The sequence below is a fragment of the Corvus cornix genome, chromosome 3 (genome assembly GCF_000738735.6).
Source record: "Corvus cornix cornix isolate S_Up_H32 chromosome 3, ASM73873v5, whole genome shotgun sequence".
NCBI classification, from domain to species: Eukaryota; Metazoa; Chordata; class Aves; order Passeriformes; family Corvidae; genus Corvus; species Corvus cornix.
Genome location: NC_047056.1, coordinates 33235799 through 33256987, shown reverse-complemented (window position 1 = coordinate 33256987; position 21189 = coordinate 33235799). Strand labels below are relative to the sequence as shown.

General features: G+C 37.9%; 1 protein-coding gene across 9 annotated transcripts in view; it reads left to right on the top strand.

Moving 5' to 3' along the window:
* SMYD3 (SET and MYND domain containing 3) overlaps positions 1 to 21189 on the top strand; it is a 397286-nt gene that overhangs the window by 342513 nt on the left and 33584 nt on the right. For all 9 annotated transcript variants that reach the window (XM_039569870.1, XM_039569868.1, XM_039569866.1 and 6 more), the window contains 2 exons: positions 4858 to 4945; positions 8210 to 8384. In XM_039569870.1, the coding sequence (XP_039425804.1) occupies positions 4858 to 4945; positions 8210 to 8384 (263 nt within the window). The remainder of the gene's footprint in view (positions 1 to 4857; positions 4946 to 8209; positions 8385 to 21189) is intronic.

Sequence of the window (21189 nt, the reverse complement as noted above, 5' to 3'; positions counted from 1 at the left end):
AGATGAGTTTTGTAGAGAGAACAGAAAATCCATGTCTTATTTCTATACTGCAAGGTAAACATGAAAGGAGAACTAGTCCTTAATCAATCTTTCCAATGTTCAGGAGAGTTTTGGAGGTACAGTGCATAACAGATGAGCAGTGTTGGGGCTGTGGGAGACTTTTGGGGAGAGGGCAATGGTGTTTACTGGTTAGCATGTGCTTGCTTTGGTAAGAGAAATATCTTCTCTCAGAGGACATGCTGTCCATGTGGGAATCTTTTAGATGTCAGGATTTTAAATACTGGGATGACAAAGAACAGGAAGTATAAAAAACAGAAGACTAACCAGGGGAAGAGGCGTGGTGTGAAGGAACAGGAAGGAAGGAGAAGCATTCTTCTGTACTTTGAAGATTACACTCCTTTCTAAGGAGAGTTCCATTAAGGATGGAATGTGTTCAGGACACTCAAATAGCAGAAGAGATAGGGAGAGAATGGATTCTTAGCAAGAAATACTAGAGAATGGAACAGGTGATTATTTTCAAATGCTTATTTCTGTGGTGTCCAATGTCTGTATTGTTTCAGGAGATTATGCTTTTACAATAAAACTTCCTATCACTTAAAGCCAGAACTGCAGATCATTTTATATTTGACCAGTCTTCAAACAAATTACAGTCCTCATCAGATACCCTCCAGTTTTCTTATCTCTCTCTCTTTTGTTAATGCTTTGTTATGAGTGGTTATAACTTAATTTTTACAAGTGTCACCGAAATAGAGCCAAGACTGTAATATTTAAAGCAAATATTGACATTTAGTGCTATATTGTGTTTGACAAATGATTTTTATGAACATTTACAGGATGCACTGGGCACAGCTGATCATGTTGGCTCTCCATGTTTCTCCTGAAACATAGGTTGCAATGAGCATCTACAAATTCAAAAGTCTGAAGAATCACTGGACATAAAAGCCGAAAGTATTTGGAAAGAAAAAAAACCAAACTAATGTTCTGATCTAGAAGCTATAGAAATGTTCAAGCTATAGAAGATGTTCAAGAATTTTTAAAAAGTAATCTTGTTATTGAATCCTTTATAGAGCAAAATTTCAAAATAGTGAAATTTAGGGAAAGAAAGGTAATTCTTTATAGCAGGAAAATTTTGCTTTATAGAATATTTTGCATTTGCACACTTTGAAGAGGCAAATAGATTTCAAGGGTAGAATTTTGTCTAAATTGCAACCAAATTCAAGATGATGTGAAGCTGAGAGGTTTCAGGTGTGACAAGTTTAGCTCATAGCTTGTTTTAGAAGAAGAACTGAATATTACTGGAAATTTTCATCTAGAGGTTTAGAAGCACAGATCTGATCAGTCAGGGATAAGTAGTCCAAGGGATAGGTAGTCCACAGAGATTTTCAGAAAGCTCCAGTGTAAAAATGATGAATCTCCAGGTCTGTTTTATCAAGAGTGTTATAGCAGCACCTGCCATAGTATTGGAAGGAAAGAGAATTGGAATTGAAATGTTATTGCATCTCAACTCATTTTTAATGAACAATTTCTCCCTGCACATGCTTGGAATAAGGAGAAAGCAGGTACTAGAACCCTCTCCCATCTGGAATAATTGCTCAAAATAAGTCATGCGATCAATTTTGTCTTTCCTTGTTCCCTAGATTGTCAGTTCAGCTAGCACATCTAGTGACACTTCTGCCTCCAATGGCTTGTACCTGTCTTAAGAGTATTGCAAAGTTGTGTTCTTGTCATAGAAAAGTGTGTGGTGCAGGTGTCTTTTCTGTCTTTTCTGCTTTCCCCAAGAGCCTTCAACACTTCTACTCTGTTTTCTGCAGCACACCTCTATCTGCAAAAGCTGAATTGTAAAGCATGCCAGTTTCAACCATCATAAAGTTGTCATGCCTTCTTGTGACTAGATTATCTGGTCTGATTATTTTTTGGACAAAGACAAAAATATTTTGTTGTTCTGAGAAACAAACTCTTGTGGTAATGTCAGTGTTAGAAATAAGGAAAATAATTAGGCAGAAGTTGCTAGCTTTTCCTTTTTTTTCCAAAGCCTCTTCTTTTTCTTCAGCTGGTGTTCTTTTCTATAAATGAAAAAGGCCTGTCTATTGCTGGCAGCGCTGCACACCTGGAGGTTTGACTGGGAACATGTTCTGAAAAAAGATGCTTTGAAAGGGTGTTACTCCTGTTACAGTGGAAAGCTGTATCTCCTGTAGCTGTTAGATTGCTGCCATGCTCCTAGATTGAATTGAACCATTCAGTGTAACTTTAAATCATGTCAATTATTTTCATAATTCCAACTCTAAGGCGGCTTTGTATTTTTAGCTGGCTTAATAGTACCACTTGGCCATGACTTTCAAGGTGTTTTCCAAAGGAGAGAAACAGCTTACTTGGAAAAAGGTTATTAGGCTAGAAGGCAGTGTTCCCAGTGGCAACCTCTCCTGATTATTTTGCAGCCCCTGCTTGGCTGCCTGTTTGGAAGCAGCTTCCATGCCTTGAACTAGAGCGTTTAGTAAAGGACACAACTTGTTTCATGTGTGGAAATCTGATGAAGAACAGTAGAAGTGTAAAATGCCAAGCTAGCCATGTCTTTGCTTGTTCTTGCATCAGCCAATCCCTAAAATTCCTCATCTTGGGAACACAGAAAACATCTCATTGAAACCTGTGACTTAAATGCTTCCCAGAGCCAGGCATCCTGCCCAGCTCCCTCCATCCTAAACTCTCATACAAAAGGGATAAAGACCATGAACCCAGAGAGGGCTGGGAGATTATTGGTCTAACAGACACTCTCCATTCTCTACCTGGATCTGAAGCCAGCATTGACTTAACCCTGTGCACTAGTGTGAAGGCTGGAAACCCCAACCTTGCCCTGCTTTGTGTTGTTAATGAAACGCTAGAAGACAACAGTAAGCAAATCAAAAAGCCTCACTAGACAGCAAAAGATTAATCCCATCAGAGTGAACACTTTAGTCATTCATCCATCAGTCTTGCTGTGTGCAAATTGAGCCCTAATGATGCATCAGTCTTTGGCCTTGCTGCTTAGTTGTTTTCCTTCTTTCACTTGTAAATCTCTCTCAATTCCCATGTTTTTGAGGTTTTGGTTGCTAGGCTTACAGCATGTTAGAGAAACACTCTGAATGATACTTGAGCCAGTGAGAAAAGATAACTTAAAACAATTTTTCTGGTTTGGTAGCTCCTTAAATGGAAAATTTCACATCATTATTAATATCTTATAGGCTGGATTTATTTTTTAGGTCAGTCAATGAGCAGCACTTGGTCCACAAAGGCATTTTAGAGAGATTGTTGTAGGTTAACCGGCTGTGTTCAGGAGTAGATGTAGTCCCATAAAAATCAGTAGAGGTTACGTTGGCACTAAGACATTCAGTATCTATCTACTGCAAAGCTGGAAGAGGGCTGGGCAGGTTCAGTGTGCTGATAAAATTTCTGTGATATGAGCGGGTTTGTCCTAACATTCACCTTGTGCCTTTTGGTGGCAAATTCATCTCTGCACAAAATTATTTCCAGGTGATCATTTTGATCAGAGAACTGATTGTAAGGGAAGTTCATGTTCAAAATGCAGTGGGGTCAGGCCTCCCTCCTTGTAAGGCCCTACAGAGGGGTAAGGCAGCTGAGAACAACCTTGATTTAATCTTGATTTAATCATCCCAGGAATCCACAGAGGTCTGCTGCTTCATGAAGCAGATGGAAAGACAAAACTGCAAATTAAATGTGAAACTGAGTGCTGATTCTTACTGTAAATATTTCTGAATTTATGGCAAATGTGCTGCAGTGGAATAAGAAAATGGTGCAATTCTAGGCATTTACAGATTATGGGCTTTTCAGTGGAGGTACTTCTGTGATTCCTGGTGAGCACCTGTTGGTTACAAAGTGCTTGGTTAGATTTTAACATACTTTCTCTGTTCCTCTGCAGGCCTCTACCCCTGCTGAAGGCTGATCTTTTTAGAACTGTATTTAAAACACTCCTGCAAGACTTTGCACTTAAAAAACCTCTTCTGCAAAGTCGTAGGGCCTTTTATAAGGGGAGAGAGGTAATGAACTGCAGTGTAATACAGGCCAGATTTTTAAAGGTATTTAAGTGCTATAGCAATGGAAATTGAAGAACTAGATGCTTTTGGAAATCCCTCAAGATGCTTAACTGTGTCTGTAGATGCTTTAATAAATTTGTTCCAAGTGGTTTGCCTAAGGTTCAGTTAGTCACTGCTAGAGAGTTGAAATAGGAAACTTTCTCTTTACTGCTGTAGCCATTAATCATTTTTTGCTTTCTTTATGACAAAGCGATGGGAAAATGTAGCTGTTTGTAGAATCTGATGGAATAGGGAAGAAATAGTAAGGAGTTATAAAATGAAAGTTCAGCTTTTTTCTGAGTTGTAGACTTCTCCTCTAACCTTATAACTGTAATGGATGAGTGTAGACTCCCACTGTTTGTCTCTATAATCACCATGCAGTTAATCAAAATTATTTGCGAAATCCTTCCTACAGTGTGCTTAAGAGAAGTCTTAGGGAGCAAGTCTCTGAAAGAATTTGATCTCCTCAATGCATTTTGATAGTAAAAATCACATGCTATTATTTCTTTTTTTCTGTTTGATCATAGTCCTTGTTGCAAACTTAATATCTGATTTGAGTGTTTAATGTTTCCAACTTTGCACTCATTTTTCTTTATATCATCTCATTTACTTATGAAGACAGAGTGAGTATGAATTCCAGGTGAAATGTTTTTTTTTGTGTTTACAAAAAATAGCAATACAGTCTCCACAAGTAGGTTTTAACAGTGAAATCCTTTTACCCTATTTTTCATCATTACTTCATATTCTCATTTTACTGTTTTTCTCATTAAATGCATTTGTTTCCATTAACCAGGATGCTGAGAAATTGGCCGGTGAAGACCATGCCTGGAAAGCAGTCAAAGATGCTGTAAATGAAGTGAGATATCCAAAATCGAAAGAAGGTATCCTTTCAGTGACAGGCTACAGTCTGTCATTCAGTTGTGAAAAGAGCCCCTTAGTACACAGTTTCTCTTGAGATTAATTTCCTTACATTTACATTCTTTTTATTGTAATGTTTTTTAATTCATTCGATGTTTAAAATGTGTAATATTCTTAATTGTATTAATAATAGAGTCTCTGATTACTTGGAATGGAACTGCTTCATGGCAGGAATAGTAACTACCAAGCACGTACAGGGATATTTTGGCTCTGCTTTGTATTTGTGCTATCACAGCCCACCATTTCATATAAATCCACTTCTAAATGAAAGAAAGCTTAGTCTGGAATGTTGTTAAATTCTTTGTTCTGTTACTCTCAGTGTGAACATTTACAGGTTCTCATTCTTTGCACATCAATGACAATAACAAGGAAATAATCACAGTCAGGTTCACAGCAGACATTATAGCATCATTAAAATAAGATTTAATAATATATAATAATAATTGGTAATTAAGCAAATTGAATGAAATTATCTTGCACTAATAAACAGAACTGGAGTCTAATGGCTGTCATGTAGATATTCAGTCCAATTAAAGAAATTAGTGAACAGCAGCAACCAAGAAAAGACGAACAGAAGAGCAGTGGAGATTTTTACTAGAATAGTATGGGTTTGTTGAGCTCTTTCTTATCTTGGTCTGTTTGGTGGAATTTCCCTGACTGGGAATTTGGCCCATTGTGGCAAGATGCCTTGCCTTTTTGAGAAACATGGGTTTTCTCTCAAGCTGGAAAGAATTTAATCTTCCAGTACTCCTTTTCGGCAGCATGAAAAACAAGTTTGCATAATTATATTCCAGGCTGGAAACAAGTGATCACAATTTACACAGTAACAAAAAACCCAACCCATTACACTGAGTTTGTTTCTTTCTAATCCAGAGAGATTAATTTTTTAACAAAGGGGAAACACTCATCTCACCTTGCTTTAATTTCACATAGTTTCTAGTCTGTTTTAAGTTCCTCTGTAGTCACTGGATTGAAACAGACAGTACTGAAATAGATCTTCAGGGCCCATGATTCAACCTGCATGTTAAATTATAGATATGCAACCTGAAGTTGCAATAGTTCTTATACTGAAACTATGCAGTCAGAATACTGGTCCTATTTAATGCTCCTGTATTTAATTGCAGGAAAAATTGCATTAATGTATTTTGCAAGTGTCTTTAATTAAGATTACTGATTTAACTGATAATTAAAAATTAATCAAATGCATGGTAATATAATATATCAGGACTGGTTGGAAAAATCTATTGTTTTCTGTTCAGCTTCTGTTCTCAGTCATGGGCTATTTGAAATGTGTCATCTTTACTTCCACATTTACTGCACCACAATACCAGAGCTAACTGACATGTGGTGGTGAGTGCAGTACTTGAAGAGGGAACTTGACTTTTTTCCACTTGCCAATAATGAGTAGAAAACCTTCCTGGCAGACTGAGGCACACAGTTATTAGTTCCTGCATATATAATTTTTTTTAACAAATTAACCCAACAGTTTCTACAGTAGAGAAAGTTGGTGACTCTCACAGTCTGACCTACTGATTGTAACTGATGCAGTGTTGTAGTGCTAAATCCACTGTTAGATCTGCTTGAGGCAGTCCTCCTCTACTCCTGGGCAGATGCAGGACAGGCAGCTCTTTGGTACTTTTGCAGCTGATGGCAGGTTTTCTAGTTTGCAGTTTTATATACCTGCAAATTTGGTCCAAACAGGTTTTGTTTTATAGCACATCTGCTATTAGATGATAGTGAGTGAACAAAGCAGAATAATGAGAAGTAAAAGCAGACATACTGTGCATCAGCTAAAATGGTAATCTTTCAAGAAAGTCAGTGGTTTGTACTTTCTACAAAAATTGTATCAAGTGGAAATAACATCCCTCATTCTTCTGTTTTTCTGTCCTTAATCAGTTGTAAAGAATACATGGATGTTTGCCAAAGATATAAAGGTTAAGGTGCAATTTTATAATAACACATTCCTTCCCTTATATGGCTCTTTCAATCCAAGGGCATGAGAGCAATTCACAAATAATTAGTTTAGCCTTGTAACAGCCATGCTATAAATCCTGGCCCACGGTGGTCACATTCTTAAATTTAAGTATGTAAATATTCCCATGTTCAAGATGGACTAATTACTTCATCACAGGTTTGTCATGGTACACTTTAAATTCATTGCTGGATTAGTGTGAATAGTACTTGGAGTAATTAGTGAAGATAACTAACTGCTGGGCTTCCTTGAGCTGATTGTGTGGAAAGGGCTATAATACAATCAATGTTATTACTTCTCTTACTGTAAGTCTAATTTTTTCTTTATTTCATTTTTTCTTACTTATGTGAGTGGTATCTTTTTGGTGTTTAGACTGCTTGCATTCTGGGACTCCCAGGGGTACAATCACAGGTGGTAATACTCATTTGAAAAATGCAAATATTGGGGTTCAGATTAGGTGTGGTCAGAGAGAGAAGAATCTGGTCCACAGAGAAGTCAAATCAGTGTAGAATGTAATGAGAAAAGTGATGTGTGCTAAGTAATATCTAAAAAAAGTGAAAGCAAGGTTATCTTTCCTCCATTCCAAACTCACAAAAAAATCTTCTTGTAGCATTGAAGGTGAAAATCTCCTTTACTGCCAAGATCATTAGTCCTGAATTACAGTTAGACATCAAAACTGTGATGCTTTTCTTTCTCATGCATGAAACATGCAGCTGTACATGAAAAAAAATCACAGTGCTCTTTATGACTGTTTCAAGGAGAAAGAAAATGAATTAATTTTAAGAAAAGGTTCTAATTTCATGAGAATTCTAAACAAAATTTTGAACAACTTAAAAGAATGAGTCATTATATCTTTTTTTAGTGCTGGGGCTTTTTTAAAGACACATTTCCATGGACTCTTGCCCCTGGCTTTAAGAACTGTAGTATCTTAAGTAAATAATGTTTCAGTACTTAAATAAAAGTTATATGAATTTCTGTTATGTATTAAAATATCCTTGTAATTTGTCCTCTTTCTTTTGCCATTTATTGCTAAAATACTGCCTTATTTAGAAATTGTTTTGCTACATATAAATGAAGCACAGTTACCTAAACTACCACTTCTCTATTTAAGTATTTTCAAGAATTGTAGCAGAGTCTGGAATGATGGCAACTTTTCTATTTTAATGCTTTGTAGCTCTTACTCCTTGCTAAATAGCATTTAGAAGTTGTATTTTTGTTTGATTAAATATATTTCTTTAACTAAGGCCAATAACAGAATGGAAGCATGTTCTGGCGAGATGCCAGAATCTCTTGAGCAGCAATGAGGGTCATCTACCAGATACAAATATCTATCAGCTGAAAATGCTTGACTGTGCCATGGATGCCTGTATTAACCTTGAATCTTGGGAAGAAGCATTGTATTATGGCAGCAGGACTCTGGAACCATACAGGTAAGGGGCGTAATTGGTTCAGCTGCTTCCAAAGATGGGGGAGAGCTGGCTGTCTCATTAAAAGTGAAGACTGCACTTCATCTTGATGCTTCTTACTGTTTTTATTTCTTGTGTATATCTTGCATTGATTTCTAGGTTAATGAATGAGGCAGAACTCTCATTCTGCTTTCACAGTCAGGCTGAAAGCAAATAAAAGGATAACAGGAACTATAATAATAAAAGCTGGTTATTATCCCTTGCTTTTTCACATGTTCAGATGCTGCCACATCCCTGGTCAGAAGCCGACTTTCAGGCTCCATTGACATGAGGGTATCAGTGTTTTATGCTGAGATAGGGTGAAAGTGAGGGACAGGTAGCTGGTTGAAATAATGTATATTCTCCATATACGCTATACATAGAGTTTACAGAAAGAATAAAAAAATCTTGCAAAATGCAATTTCAACTGGAAATTAAAAAGCTCCTGGTCCTTATTTTAGGAAGAGGTCAAGGTGGTGAAGTACTTGCTTCTCTTCTCACCTGGTCAATACTTTCTCCTGTGCTATGTGCTGGGAGAGTTTCTGAGTATGATGGTCATTTGTTGATACGGAAGGATAGTCTAGGAGATCATACATCATGTGGTAAGGCTTGAAATTGATTGGAACCTGGGGCTGTAATGCAACTTTGGTCATCCAGTAGAGAAAGGGCAGGTGCTTCTGCTTCTCTAAAAGCTTTAAGACTCACATCTTTGGGTTCTGAATAGTTCCATTGTTTGTAACTAAGTGTAAGCCTGTGCTGAGTGTCCAGAGATAATGCCATTCACACATGAATATTCATTCTTGGTGAGGTATTTCTTAGAGCACCTATTTCTTCTCTTGGTGCACCACGTGATGTTTCAGTGCAACATGTGATGTTGAGAAGTGTGAGGGGTGTGCTAGAGCTGAACAATATGCTCTGCTGTGAATATGAACATTTCAGATGTTACGTATTTTCCCTAATCAAATGGAGATGCCATCAGCATTCAGCATTTCACCTGAGGAAATTCCACATGGCAGCCTGCTTCTGAATAAAACTCAGGGCTTCACTTGAAGAACATAGTGTTTCAGAGCTTTCACTAAAAAGTGATTGTTGATAAAACCTGCATAGGCTATGGTACATCACAGCTGTGGAGTAGCTCTGTGTTCATAATGACTATTCCTTTTCATAGAGGAGGACATGAGTGCCTACAAATTTTCACATTTCTTCAGGGTGAAATTCATGTTGTGCATGTCCCACTTAACCTTTTAAACAGGGCTTATGTAGTACTGCAGCAGTACATGCTTCCTGCCAGTGTTCTACCTTGTGGCACACTTCAGATGAACAGAGTAGTCTGCCTGTTTAAATATTCCCTTATTAAGTAAAAAACCCAAACCTCACTTGTTTTGGGTTGGCTTGGTTTTTTTATAACTTGTTAACTCAGTTATTCACAACTGAAAATGGAGCATTTTTTTCTGCAGACATTTCTGAGAGCAGAGATTACAGTGAGACCAAGTGCAATTTTACCAGATAATTTAATAAAGCTTTCTCTGTTTTGCTTGCTGAAGTGTACCATAGTTTTCAAGCTGTTTAATGCAGCAGTTTGGAGAGGAAGGAAAGGATTCGACTGTGCATCCAGTTAGTATCTCTTAAGGTAATAATTATTTACATGAGATATTTGACTTTTTTTGCACCTTGTAGAGCTTGTCCTTATTCTCTCCTCACCCAAAAGCATTATTTAAGAGAGATTTTCAGTTTTTTCTTTTTCTTTATACCTTCAAGTCATCACTACAAGCTTTGACACACCTGAAACAGAATCTTCAGTTTCTCATTACACCAAATTGTGCCCTAAGCAGCAGGAGAGAAAATCCTAGGAAATCCTTTGGGATACATTGAATTTCTCCTGTTGAATCAATCTACTGCTTGGCTGCTCCTGCAGTTCCATTATAGCTACCTATTTTCCTTTCCTCAGCTCTGGAAAAAGTATTCATACAGATCTCCACAGGGAATCACCTGAGAATTCGTGCAGTCCATATAAATAGGAAATCATTGTTACAACTTTAAAGGCTCTGGAGATTTGGTCAGAACCGGTTTTAATTTCGGGTAATGTGTTTATTGTGCATTTTTCATTTCTTTAGCAGCAAGATTAATTTTCAGTGCTGTGTAACACATTGTATCATAATGTATGTTTTCATTATGATGGTTGCTGTCTTTTTCAGAATCATCCACTTCATGTAAGTGGCAGAGATAGATGTCTGAACTACACAGAACTGATTTGTCATGCTGAGTATCAGCCCCTGTGTTTTAGGTAGCGATAGTAACCTATAAGGAGCGTTGTTCAGGACCTCTGAAATGGTTTTAGCAAAAAGAAAGGGAGTGTCTGCCAAGACAAAAAGCTGCCTTCTCCTTTTGTGCTGAACCATAGCCATCCATTTTTTGTTAAAACCTTCGACATGTACTTTCACTGAATAGCCTAAGCCAAGCGTATCTACACGGCTTTCCTTGTAAATGCTACAGTAATAGCCTGTCTGTCCAAGAGCCTTAACAAAAGTTAAGACATTTGCCTAAGTGAAAGCTGCCCCACGTCATAGTCAGCACTCAGCAGCTTGCAAAAATAAACTTCCTTTCAAAACCCTCATGAGCCTTAACCACAGAATAACAGAGTATCAGCAAGAGGTGTTACACGGGTTTGTCATGTCTCAGTTAGCACATTCACACACTGGGCTGACTGCTGCTCATGAAGGATCAGATTCAGAGATACTGAGAAAGACAGATTTCCCTTTGGTTACCTCAAAGGAAGGACCCAGCATTTAGCCCTTAAATTACTGACAAGGCACATATGTTCTGGGGATTAGGTTTGGGGTATTTTTTCCCCTTGTCTCAAGTATTCAGTGCTTTACACTGCTGCCAGAAGGTGGAAGGATGCATCTGTTATAAAACTCTGCTAGATGTCCTCAGCTATTGTGACAAGGGTGAGAGGAGGAAAAGAACTATGTGACACCACGGGCCCGCTGGACTGACCTGCTGGATAACACCATGTCACCTCTTTGGGGTCATGTGATGTCAGGTCTGGTGAGATTCTGATACAGAGACAACAAAAACGTTCATCGATTTCTGCTCTGCACTGCTCATAATCCCCTGCTGAATTTCAAGCTAGTGTAGAAATCCCACTGATTTTCAGATGGGTTGTTTTAATTAACAACCCTTCATTTCCCGTGCTGCAGCATTAGAAGTAACTGGAGGGTTCCAATATTAACAAGAGAAAATTCCTTTTTTTCATCCCATACAGAAGTGTTTTGCAGAAGTGCTGCTCTGGCTCTTCACCCAGCAGCCTTGCACATCCTTCCCCCTCCATCCCCTCTCCACTAAGTCAGCACAAATACAGGGCTGGTGCAATGTGACTGCTGTGCTTCTGGAGTGGGAGGGAGCTGGGTAGGTGCAAGCACCCCATATTTGTCTTATCTGTGCATCATTTGTCTGCCCTTCTGCCTCCTCCTATTCTCTATCCCTTCCAGTGATGTTTTGCAGTACTCCATTACTTCACCTTTTGCCAGTGACTGAGTTCATTTAGGACATAGGGAAAGCAGTCCCAGTGAGTGCAATTTTGGATTGTTTTGCAAAGGGCTGGGTTTAAGAACAGTGGCTGGTATGTTCTTGGTTTTTTTTATGAGAACATGGTTGAATTTTGATTGGGTTAATGAAATACCAGGCAGGAATTTTTGATTTAGAATTCTAAGTCAATATACATGATGGTCTGTATTTTCTAAGTATGTGAACTTCAATCAAAAGGCAGATTAAAAATTGATGGTTGCTATAGTATCCTTTTCTTGAGTCCTGACCTTGTAAAAAAGCCAAAAATAGCTGTAGAACATAATATTCTTGGAACAAACCCTAAACCTATTTTGTCTTCTTCAAGAAGGCTTTCCAATAAAGAGTTTTACTTTCTTTTGGTCTGACTTTTCCCCCTTTTTGAACGTGTTAAAAAAAAAAAAAATCATCCTGCTTTTACAACTATGTGTTTTGCAATACACATGTGATATATTCAGTGACTGGAAATAAATTGTTTCATCAAATATATATGGTTCTCTACTGAGCTCAACAGACTTCTGAGTACTGGCTAGTTCTGAGGGACTTGAATTGAATTTACATTTACATTGATAGTTACAGAGCCTAAAAATATCCCCAAAAGTGCACTGCAGTGATAACTAGGGCCACTGGGGGATGCTACTGCTTAAGGGTTACAGCCTGCATTCGTCGCCAGTCGTCACCCTGGTTATGGGGGGTCCCTTGGGGATTCGTGCGTGGCTGGCAGATTTTTGAACCTACAGACAGTACTAATTCAGTGACCAAAGTTCAATGTCTTAATCATAAACCATCAGTTGTAAACATAAATCTTACCTCTGGGATCACCTGAGAGGGAGAGAAAAATGTCAAGGTGGAGAAAGCAATTTAAAGAAAGAATGAAACAAAGAACAGAAGGAATTAAATCTTCCTTATTCACTTTGCTGGGGTTTTAGGAAATGCCCATGGCATTTAATGTTTAGAGAAAAATGTGTCACAAGAAGAGGAAAACCCAGTATAAATATGAAAGTATATTGTCTCTGGTTAATTATAGGTAATTCTTCCAAAAGACAGATGTTTGTAGCAATATTTGCACCATTTTTGGCTTCAGTGTACCTGTTTTGTCGATATGCAGGGAGAATGTTTGTCACTGGGCTGATATGTTTAGGAATCCATTAAAACACTTCAGCAGCCCACTTCTGTCTTCCGTTCCTCCCTACTTCCTCCCCTCCAATCTCAACAGCCTTTTCCAAAAAACAGAAAGAAAGGTTTTACATCTGAAGTCTGGTGCCTAAGTTATCCATGACCTGATCAATCCCTTTCCCATGTAGGAAATGGATTTTCTGTTTTGCTGGTTGCTTGTTGCATACGTCTGCATAGCAGCATCACCTTCAATTCTTTGGTTCTTTCCTAGTTGTTTTTCTTGTATCTTTCCATCACATCCATGAGTTGTTCCCCAAAGTGATACTGACCTGCATAATCCTCAATGACTTCCATAAACTCACACTCCCATAAGTGCTCCACCTTCTATCTGTCTTCATTTTCATGTATTGTGTGTATGGGTAGAAATTCTTACTATTCTCTCCAGTCATGCCAGCTGTTTTGTGGGTATAATTTTGATGTTACTGGCTTGTCCAATATACTCTATCACACATGAGTAGAAGTTCAGCAACAGCAGTGTTAATTTGCAGTACCTCCTTCAGTGTTTACCACATTTCTTAAATAGGCTAAATTTTCTTAAATAGCTTCATTGCTGCAAGATTTTTTTTTTTGTCAGTGTATGTGCAGTAGCTCTGTATTTATATTCTGGTGCTTACTATCTTCAGTTTGAGCTTCTAGTTTCAGGTTCAGTTTCTAGTTTCACCTTACGCTTATGCCAAGAGCTATTTCAATTTGAATTTTACAGATAGTGATCTTCTAGTGATGTTAGTGAACTAAATCACTATGTTTCCCAGAGCAGCATTTTTCTCTGACACAACAAGTGTTGATTTCTCAGTCTCTCACATAGCATTTCCAGGTAGTTTTAGATGATTCTTGAAAGATCTGTGTTCTTTGCAATGATAACTTCATCTGCAGTGAATCTTTTTCTTTTTTCTTTTTTTTTTTTTTCACAGTGGGATCTCTTTTGGATTAAGATGTTAGACCATTCAGGGGTTCATGCTTTATCTCAATTAAGGATTTCAGTCCTAGTCATCTGCCTACCAGAACCAAAAGACTCAGTTTGGTTCTGATGTTCTTGGTTTGTTTGTTTTTCTTTTTTACTTAAGCAGTAATAGTTGGTATCCTTGTCTTGTAATCAGGGCATCCTTTCTTCTTTTTTTTGTACGTTCATGCTTGGAATTTACAAAGTAAGGACTTATGCAGCCCTTACCTGAGCTCTTTTCATTAGTCTGCCTGCTATTACACACTAATTAAAGGACACACATGAAAAAATATAAGCGAGTATATGCACGAGCAGACATTACAAAGACTTGCGTGCTGTGAAAAAAATGCGACACAGTTACTCAGTTGGAATGGTTTTGAGAACAGTTTTGGGGAATTCACAGTGTCTGTATGAATTTTGCTGAGAAGAAAAGGGTGGAAGAATTGATGGCATACAGATTCTAAACAAGGGTTTGGTTAGAACCTAAACATAAATGGGGTTGGGAAGTGATTTCAAGTGAGTAATTACCTGTTAAAAAATAGAGACATGTGAAACATCTATGGAGTTTTGGATTCCTTTGACAGAAACTGAACATTGCTTTGCAAAAGCTATTTTAGTGCCAGAAATCATGGTGAAAGGGAAAAAAGGGGAGGAGAATCATTAAAAAAGACAGATAAATTACAATTTTATCTCTGATGAAAGAGAAAAAAGAGGGGGCATGAAGGAAATAGGTGCAGAGAAGCTATAAGCAACAATGCATTCTCTGAGGGGAGAATTGGGAAGAGTCTGATTTTAGTCAGAAAATACCTATTTCTTTGTTTGAATAAATTGTCAATTTGACTTGAGGAAGCAGAGAGAGGAGACTTGGCAGTACTTCCAAGGAGGAGATCAATTAAGAGTTTCTCATGATAGAGATGCAAACAGTGGTGAAAAAGTAAAATTGTGGTATTTAAGCTAGAAACCAGTCTAAGAGATGTTAGAGATAAAGGCTGAAGAAGACGAAGAGGCAGTATTTTTTTTCTACTGAAAAATCAGAAAAGTTACTGGAAAGGAAAACCATAATCATGAGGAAGAGAACAGGAAAGGAGCAGTGGATAAGGAGAGCAAAGAAATTTCAGAATGTAGTTTGTTTAAAGGATGAATCAATGCAAATGGCCAGGGAGAGTGAGTGATTGAAAGATGGTGCTTTGAAGAGGAGTGTGCAGAGCCTGAAAATCGAAGGAGGTATTGTCAAACAAGAACCATGCCAATGAATTACTAAGTTCCTAGTGAGGTGATCCATCCAGCACAGAATCCAAAGAATGAAGATCACAGAGGTTCTGTAGAAAAATAGGTGATGCTGAGTAAAGCTGAAATTTCACAGGCTGATATTTACAGGAAAAGGCAGAGAAAAAGAAGAGCATGAAGATGAGAGGAAAATGTAAGTTACTGCAGTGAGAAAATCCTAGAGACCACATATTTACTGATGTGATGGTAGACTACAAGCTCACCAGCACTTGAATTTGCCAGTTATTGAGTAAAAGGGCTAAAATGTAGTGGATGGTGTAATTAGGAATGCTTTACTTGGATATACCTGAAAACCAGGAATATCCTATTTTCGGGTGCTGTGTTACTAAGCTTGTGCATAACCTTACCTTGGTCAACAGGTTCATGCATACTCCTGTCCACCATATCGAATCTCTGTGAATGGTATTTCACTTGACCTGGTCAAGGTTTGTTAATCAGTTTTCCTTAACCATATAAAACCAGAAAATCCAGTCTTTCTATACAGGGAACATTGGAGGTATCAAAATTTATTCTAAATTATCTAATCCTGGTATGAGAAACAACACAGCCACATTAGGATAGCACTGTGCTTGATATAATTCACAGTAGAATTGTGCCACAAGGAAATGCTGAGAATACTGACTGCTATGCAAACCCTAGTTGTGCTACCTCATAAATACAACAGTTTCTGGCCTTCAGTAATTTAGTCAATGCCTAATCTTTTTCTTACTTATCTGGACAACATCTAATACTGGATTATGCAATTTCAAGTGAAAGAGTTGATGTTGTGTTGACCTTCTTGTCAACTGTAAAACCTTCCTGCATGTATTCCCTTCGCTGCCACAAAAGATACTGCTTCCTTTCTTTCCACTCTGGTTTTCTATTAGAAATTCTATCTGCTTTAAGCCAGAATCCCGACTACTGTCTGTTGGTATCTAACCCTGAGATGTTTTTCAGCCTTCAGGTAAAGCAGTTCCATTGTTAAGGAGGTGATTCAGTGCTTCTCCTCTCTTCTTCTGTTCCCCTGAGTATACTGGAACCTCTTTTCTCAGGTTTGGTTTGTCATTTTATCATCAGGCAAGACACAGAAGCCTGAATCAGCTTTAGCAATGTGACTTTGAAGATGAAAGTAGGAAGGAAGAAACAAAAAGCAAATGATTTTGGATAGAGAGCAGAACAAAGATGGTAACTGATTACAAATGCTGTAAGGCTAAAAAAAGGCAGTAGTGCTGCTAAGGAAAAAGGTTCACAGAAACAGCAAGAGGCTGCCCAAAGGGCCATGAAAACTGATGAAAGTGAGAGAAAGATAAATAAATCAAAGAGGAAAAAACCACCCTCAGAAAATAGTGCGTGTCCACTGATTAATAATAAAAATTATGTATTTTGCAACCAAAATAAAGTCATCTTCGAGGAATGCAATGCACACATGTCCAGTAAAGGAACAGTATGGGTATAGGATATAGGCAACCAAAGAACAGTTACAAGAAGCCTAGAAATATCAAAATTAGGGCAAAAAAGCCTTTCTTTTAACTCCTCCTCATCATCACAAAAGATAAAAAAGGGAGAGTGCAAGAAAAATGGATGCTGCCACAGTTGCAAACACTCTCCTAAGAGGAAAATCAGCATTCTCTAGCTATGCAGTGTGCTCTTAGACGATACGGTTCATGGGCTGCCAGAAGTGAAGATAAAGTTCTGGAATGAAAGTGTTTTCATTATAGCCACATCATGAATTCATTTCCATGTTAATTCAGGTACGTTGAGTGATGCACACCAAGGATTTATTATACTTTTAAGACTGGCCAGCCTTTCAGAAGCCTTCTGAAAACTGGCAAAAGTGACAGCCAACAAGTAGAAGCATCCTGAACCAGGTCTTTCTGCTTGAATCACTGTTGGCGAAATAGAAAAGAGAAAGAGAAAGGAAAATATTTTCATGCAATAGTGTGCTTGGCAGACTTTGAAAAGTGGAATTAGATCCTACATTGCTACAAAAAAAAAGTCTCAGTATATACAGTCATAAAAAGGAAAAATATTTAGGAGATTAATTTTCTCAACACAAGGGGAATTTGCAAGATTTACCAAAGCATTTTGTGAAGTACTTCACTTTAGACAGTGGCACAAATTATATGTTGTGAAAATGTTTATATAAATACGACTATCAACCTTGCTTAAGAAGAATGGGAAATTGCTGCATGTTGTAGTTTGAGATGTTCTGAAACACAGACATTGTGTCCTATGAAATACAACACAACTTCTCAATTCTTACCAAAAAATCACAGAGTAACTTATTACCAGGGGAATGCCCTACTAATTAGTTGCTTGCTCTCATAACAATAGCTAAAGATAAGTTACCTTGGGTATTTGTCTCCATACCACACCAGCATAAGGTCTTTTATTTTTCAAGGAATTTCAAAATGCCTCACCAAGTTGGGCAATATTATCTCTACCAATTCAACATCTCAGAATTTTGAGATGAAAAACAGGCTTACATGCTTACAGTAAGATAACATCCTGAATGCATACTCAATCTTTAACTGTTGCTACCTGTCTGGATTTAGTTCATCTGTGTATTGTCTTGCTTTGCAGTTCGAATGAGCTCCACCAATGCTGGATGTTTATCAAGAGATGCTATCAAATTGTGTTGGGTTTCTTGTGCCAGTAGAGAAAAAAACAGAATTGGAGGGGGTGGGAAGTGTGGGTGACAGGTCTTTTCCATGTGACAGAGGATCAACATTAATCAGTGACACAAAAGTATATTGACTTCAACTAAAATTGTTAATTTTATTAAGTACCCCATGCTTTCAACCCCCTGTCTTGCTCTGAGAGCAGCACAGTCCTGGGGAAGTACTCCTGACTTCTGATACCTTGAGGAGAACAGAAAACTACAGTGGTTAATCTATGATGTGTTAAACTGTGTCCATCAAAGAACAAGCAACTCCACATATTGCAGGGGCACAGGACTTCTCCCATCTTGTTTGCAGTGGTGAGGACTGTCACTGTTCTTGATCTTTGCATTTGAAAAACACCAGGGGAGAGCATTGACTGCATCCAGTGACCCTAAAAAAAAACCCACAGCAAGTTGCACTCAGACCCTTCTAAGATAAACAAGAGAAGAGTGACAACAGTTTTTCATAAATTAAAAGGACACATCTCAGTGGAAATCAGTCATGTCTTGTGCATCCCAATTTCACTGTGGCACTCAGCAACATACAGTTCAGTGGGGGTCAGTCTCTTCTGAAAAGCACTTCACTGGGGGTCAGTCTCTTCTCCCAGGTAACAAGCGGCAGGATGAGAGGAACTGGCCACAAGGTGAACCAGGGGAGGTTTAGACTGGATATTGAGAAAAATTTCTTGACTGAAGGGGTGGTCAGGCATTGGAATAGGCTGCCCAGGGAAGTAATGGAATCACCATCCCTGGAAGTATTCAAAAGGTGTACGGGTGTGGCACTTGTAGATATGGTTTATTGGACAGCACCATAGTGCTGAGTTAACAGTTGGACTCAATGATCTTAGAGGTCTTTTCCAACTTTTATGATTCTCAGATTCATTGTTGATGATAATGGTGTGATGTACATAATGGGGGATCAGTCTGCCTAGAGAGCGAATTACTAAGTTTTCTTCTATAAAATCTACTTCAAAGGTCAGAACGGGATAAATATTTACCAGGTTGAATGAGGAAAAAATTTACTTACAATTTTTCTGCTATTCACCGCAAAAAGCTATCCCTTCCTTTTTATGTCCTGTATTTAATCATCAAACAAGATAAAGTTCTTGACTGTTCTGAGCTAATAGAACTTAGTTTACATCAAGTAAGGATGCAAAGGATTTTCCATGAAACTTCACCTTTCTCCCAAGCACAAATGCAGATATTCATAAGGTATGTTCACACTTGCATATACTGATATGAGTTCCTCTTGCTGTCACTGCTTCCTAACCAGGTAAATTCACAATTAATTGGGTGCTGATATCTTTAGAAAGTTGTGTTGTATTTTACTTCACTTTTTCAGTTAATACTGGTTTTTATATATTAGTTCCTGTCTTTGCAGTCATTTTACCAACATGTCTTTGTAATGGATTCAAGCATATATATGCATGCTTAAGCCATCCAAGTTGCATTCCAGTAAACAGCACACTCCTTTGGCCCTTTCTTCACACTCCTCAGGTGGCTCATCCCTGGCTCTCAGGGCTACCCTTTGGAAAATTTCTGCTTACTTTTGTTTAAGTGAGGTTGACAAAGGTAATTTGATTTCCAGGGTCTTTGGCAGTGCTAGTGACAGCAATGGCTTATACAGAGATACCTTAGCCTGTTCCTGAAACAGAGTTAGTGTGTTGGATTCAAGGCCATAACACTACCCCAACTTGTGATTAAGTGCTTAGTGAGTTCCATTTCCTTATAAGAACATGTGTAAGAACCCAAGAATGTATGCCACAAGTGAACTGAGCATTAATCTGTCAGCAGCTTAAGTGTGTTTGGGATAGTGCAATGGAAATATGTGGTATAGTGACACAGTGTTTGTTCTCTGCGAAGCACTTAAGAGCAGATGGAACCTGTAAAACAGATTGATTTGTGAAAGTGTGCAGCTTCTATCAGATTTGCTTGATGCTTACTTGTTTTAACCCAAATAAACACAGGCCACATGTGCTTGAATTTTCAGTAAGGTGGTGGTAGCTACATGTGGGGAACCCAACATTAATAAGTGCACAGAAACTCATCAGGAAGGGACTTCTGTTTAAGAGGCGTGCTTCTTCTCTAAAATAATGAGATGGGTAAAAATTACCGTATCATTGAGGATATAACCTAAGGAACTGAAAAAAAAAGATTAAGGATTCTACAACAACATAAAGAATACGATGCTGGAGTCTCATTACAGTTAAATGGAAAATTAAGTCCATAGCAGGCATGTCTTAAAATTCTAGTATAAATCAATAGCATCTATAAAAATGAGGTAGGGTTGTATGGAAATTACATAAAAATCTGTAACATTTTTTATTTAAATGTTAAGCATCCTATAGAGCTGTTGAAGCACACTGTAAAACTCTGCAGACAATGGTTGTGGTTGCAAGCTGAATTCCACTAAGGTATGTATGTAAGGAAAGCATTACATTTGCATCCTTAAAGGTGACTTTTTGGTCTCTTCCACTTGTTAATCTGAAGAAATAATAAATCCTACATCAAGATCTGGATAACTCTTATTTGTGTAAAGCTTCACCACTACTTTAAGGATAATGAGTTGTGTGCCGTTGCAGCAGTGACAATTTAGCTTTTATCTTTTGGAATTTGGACCAAGTTGAACCTTGGCATGGAATTTGCAGATAGCCTATATTGACATTTATCCTTTTGTTTTATACTGAATTAAATCAGTTTAATGAGTGAATCAAAAGAAAGGCTAGATTTTCAGAAGCTTGGGGTTTTTTCATTTTTTGAAAGCAAGCATATCAATGAGTCTCCCAAAATTAAAAAGAGTATGTGGATTTCTGCCATCTTGCCTTCTGTATAGTGCAGAATTTCTGTACCTGTAGCACAGATCTTGTTTCAGCTGATTGCGAGAAATTTGCCTGGGGTGAACAGAGTAAGAAATAATATTAAAAATGTGTCTCTGGAAATATAATTCTACTCTTGTGAATTGTGTGTGCTGCAGTCTTCAGTTAACTTTAAAACTACATTTTATATGTTCTTCAGGGTACAGTATATAATATTCTATTAAGCTATTTTGCATGTGGTGTTGCTAAGACACATCCTTAGCATGATTTTGAAAGGCTCAATAAATGTCATGCCTCTTCAAACCTAAGGGAATCTTGACTATGCAAAATATGGCAAAATGTGTATAGCTGCACAAAAAAACACAG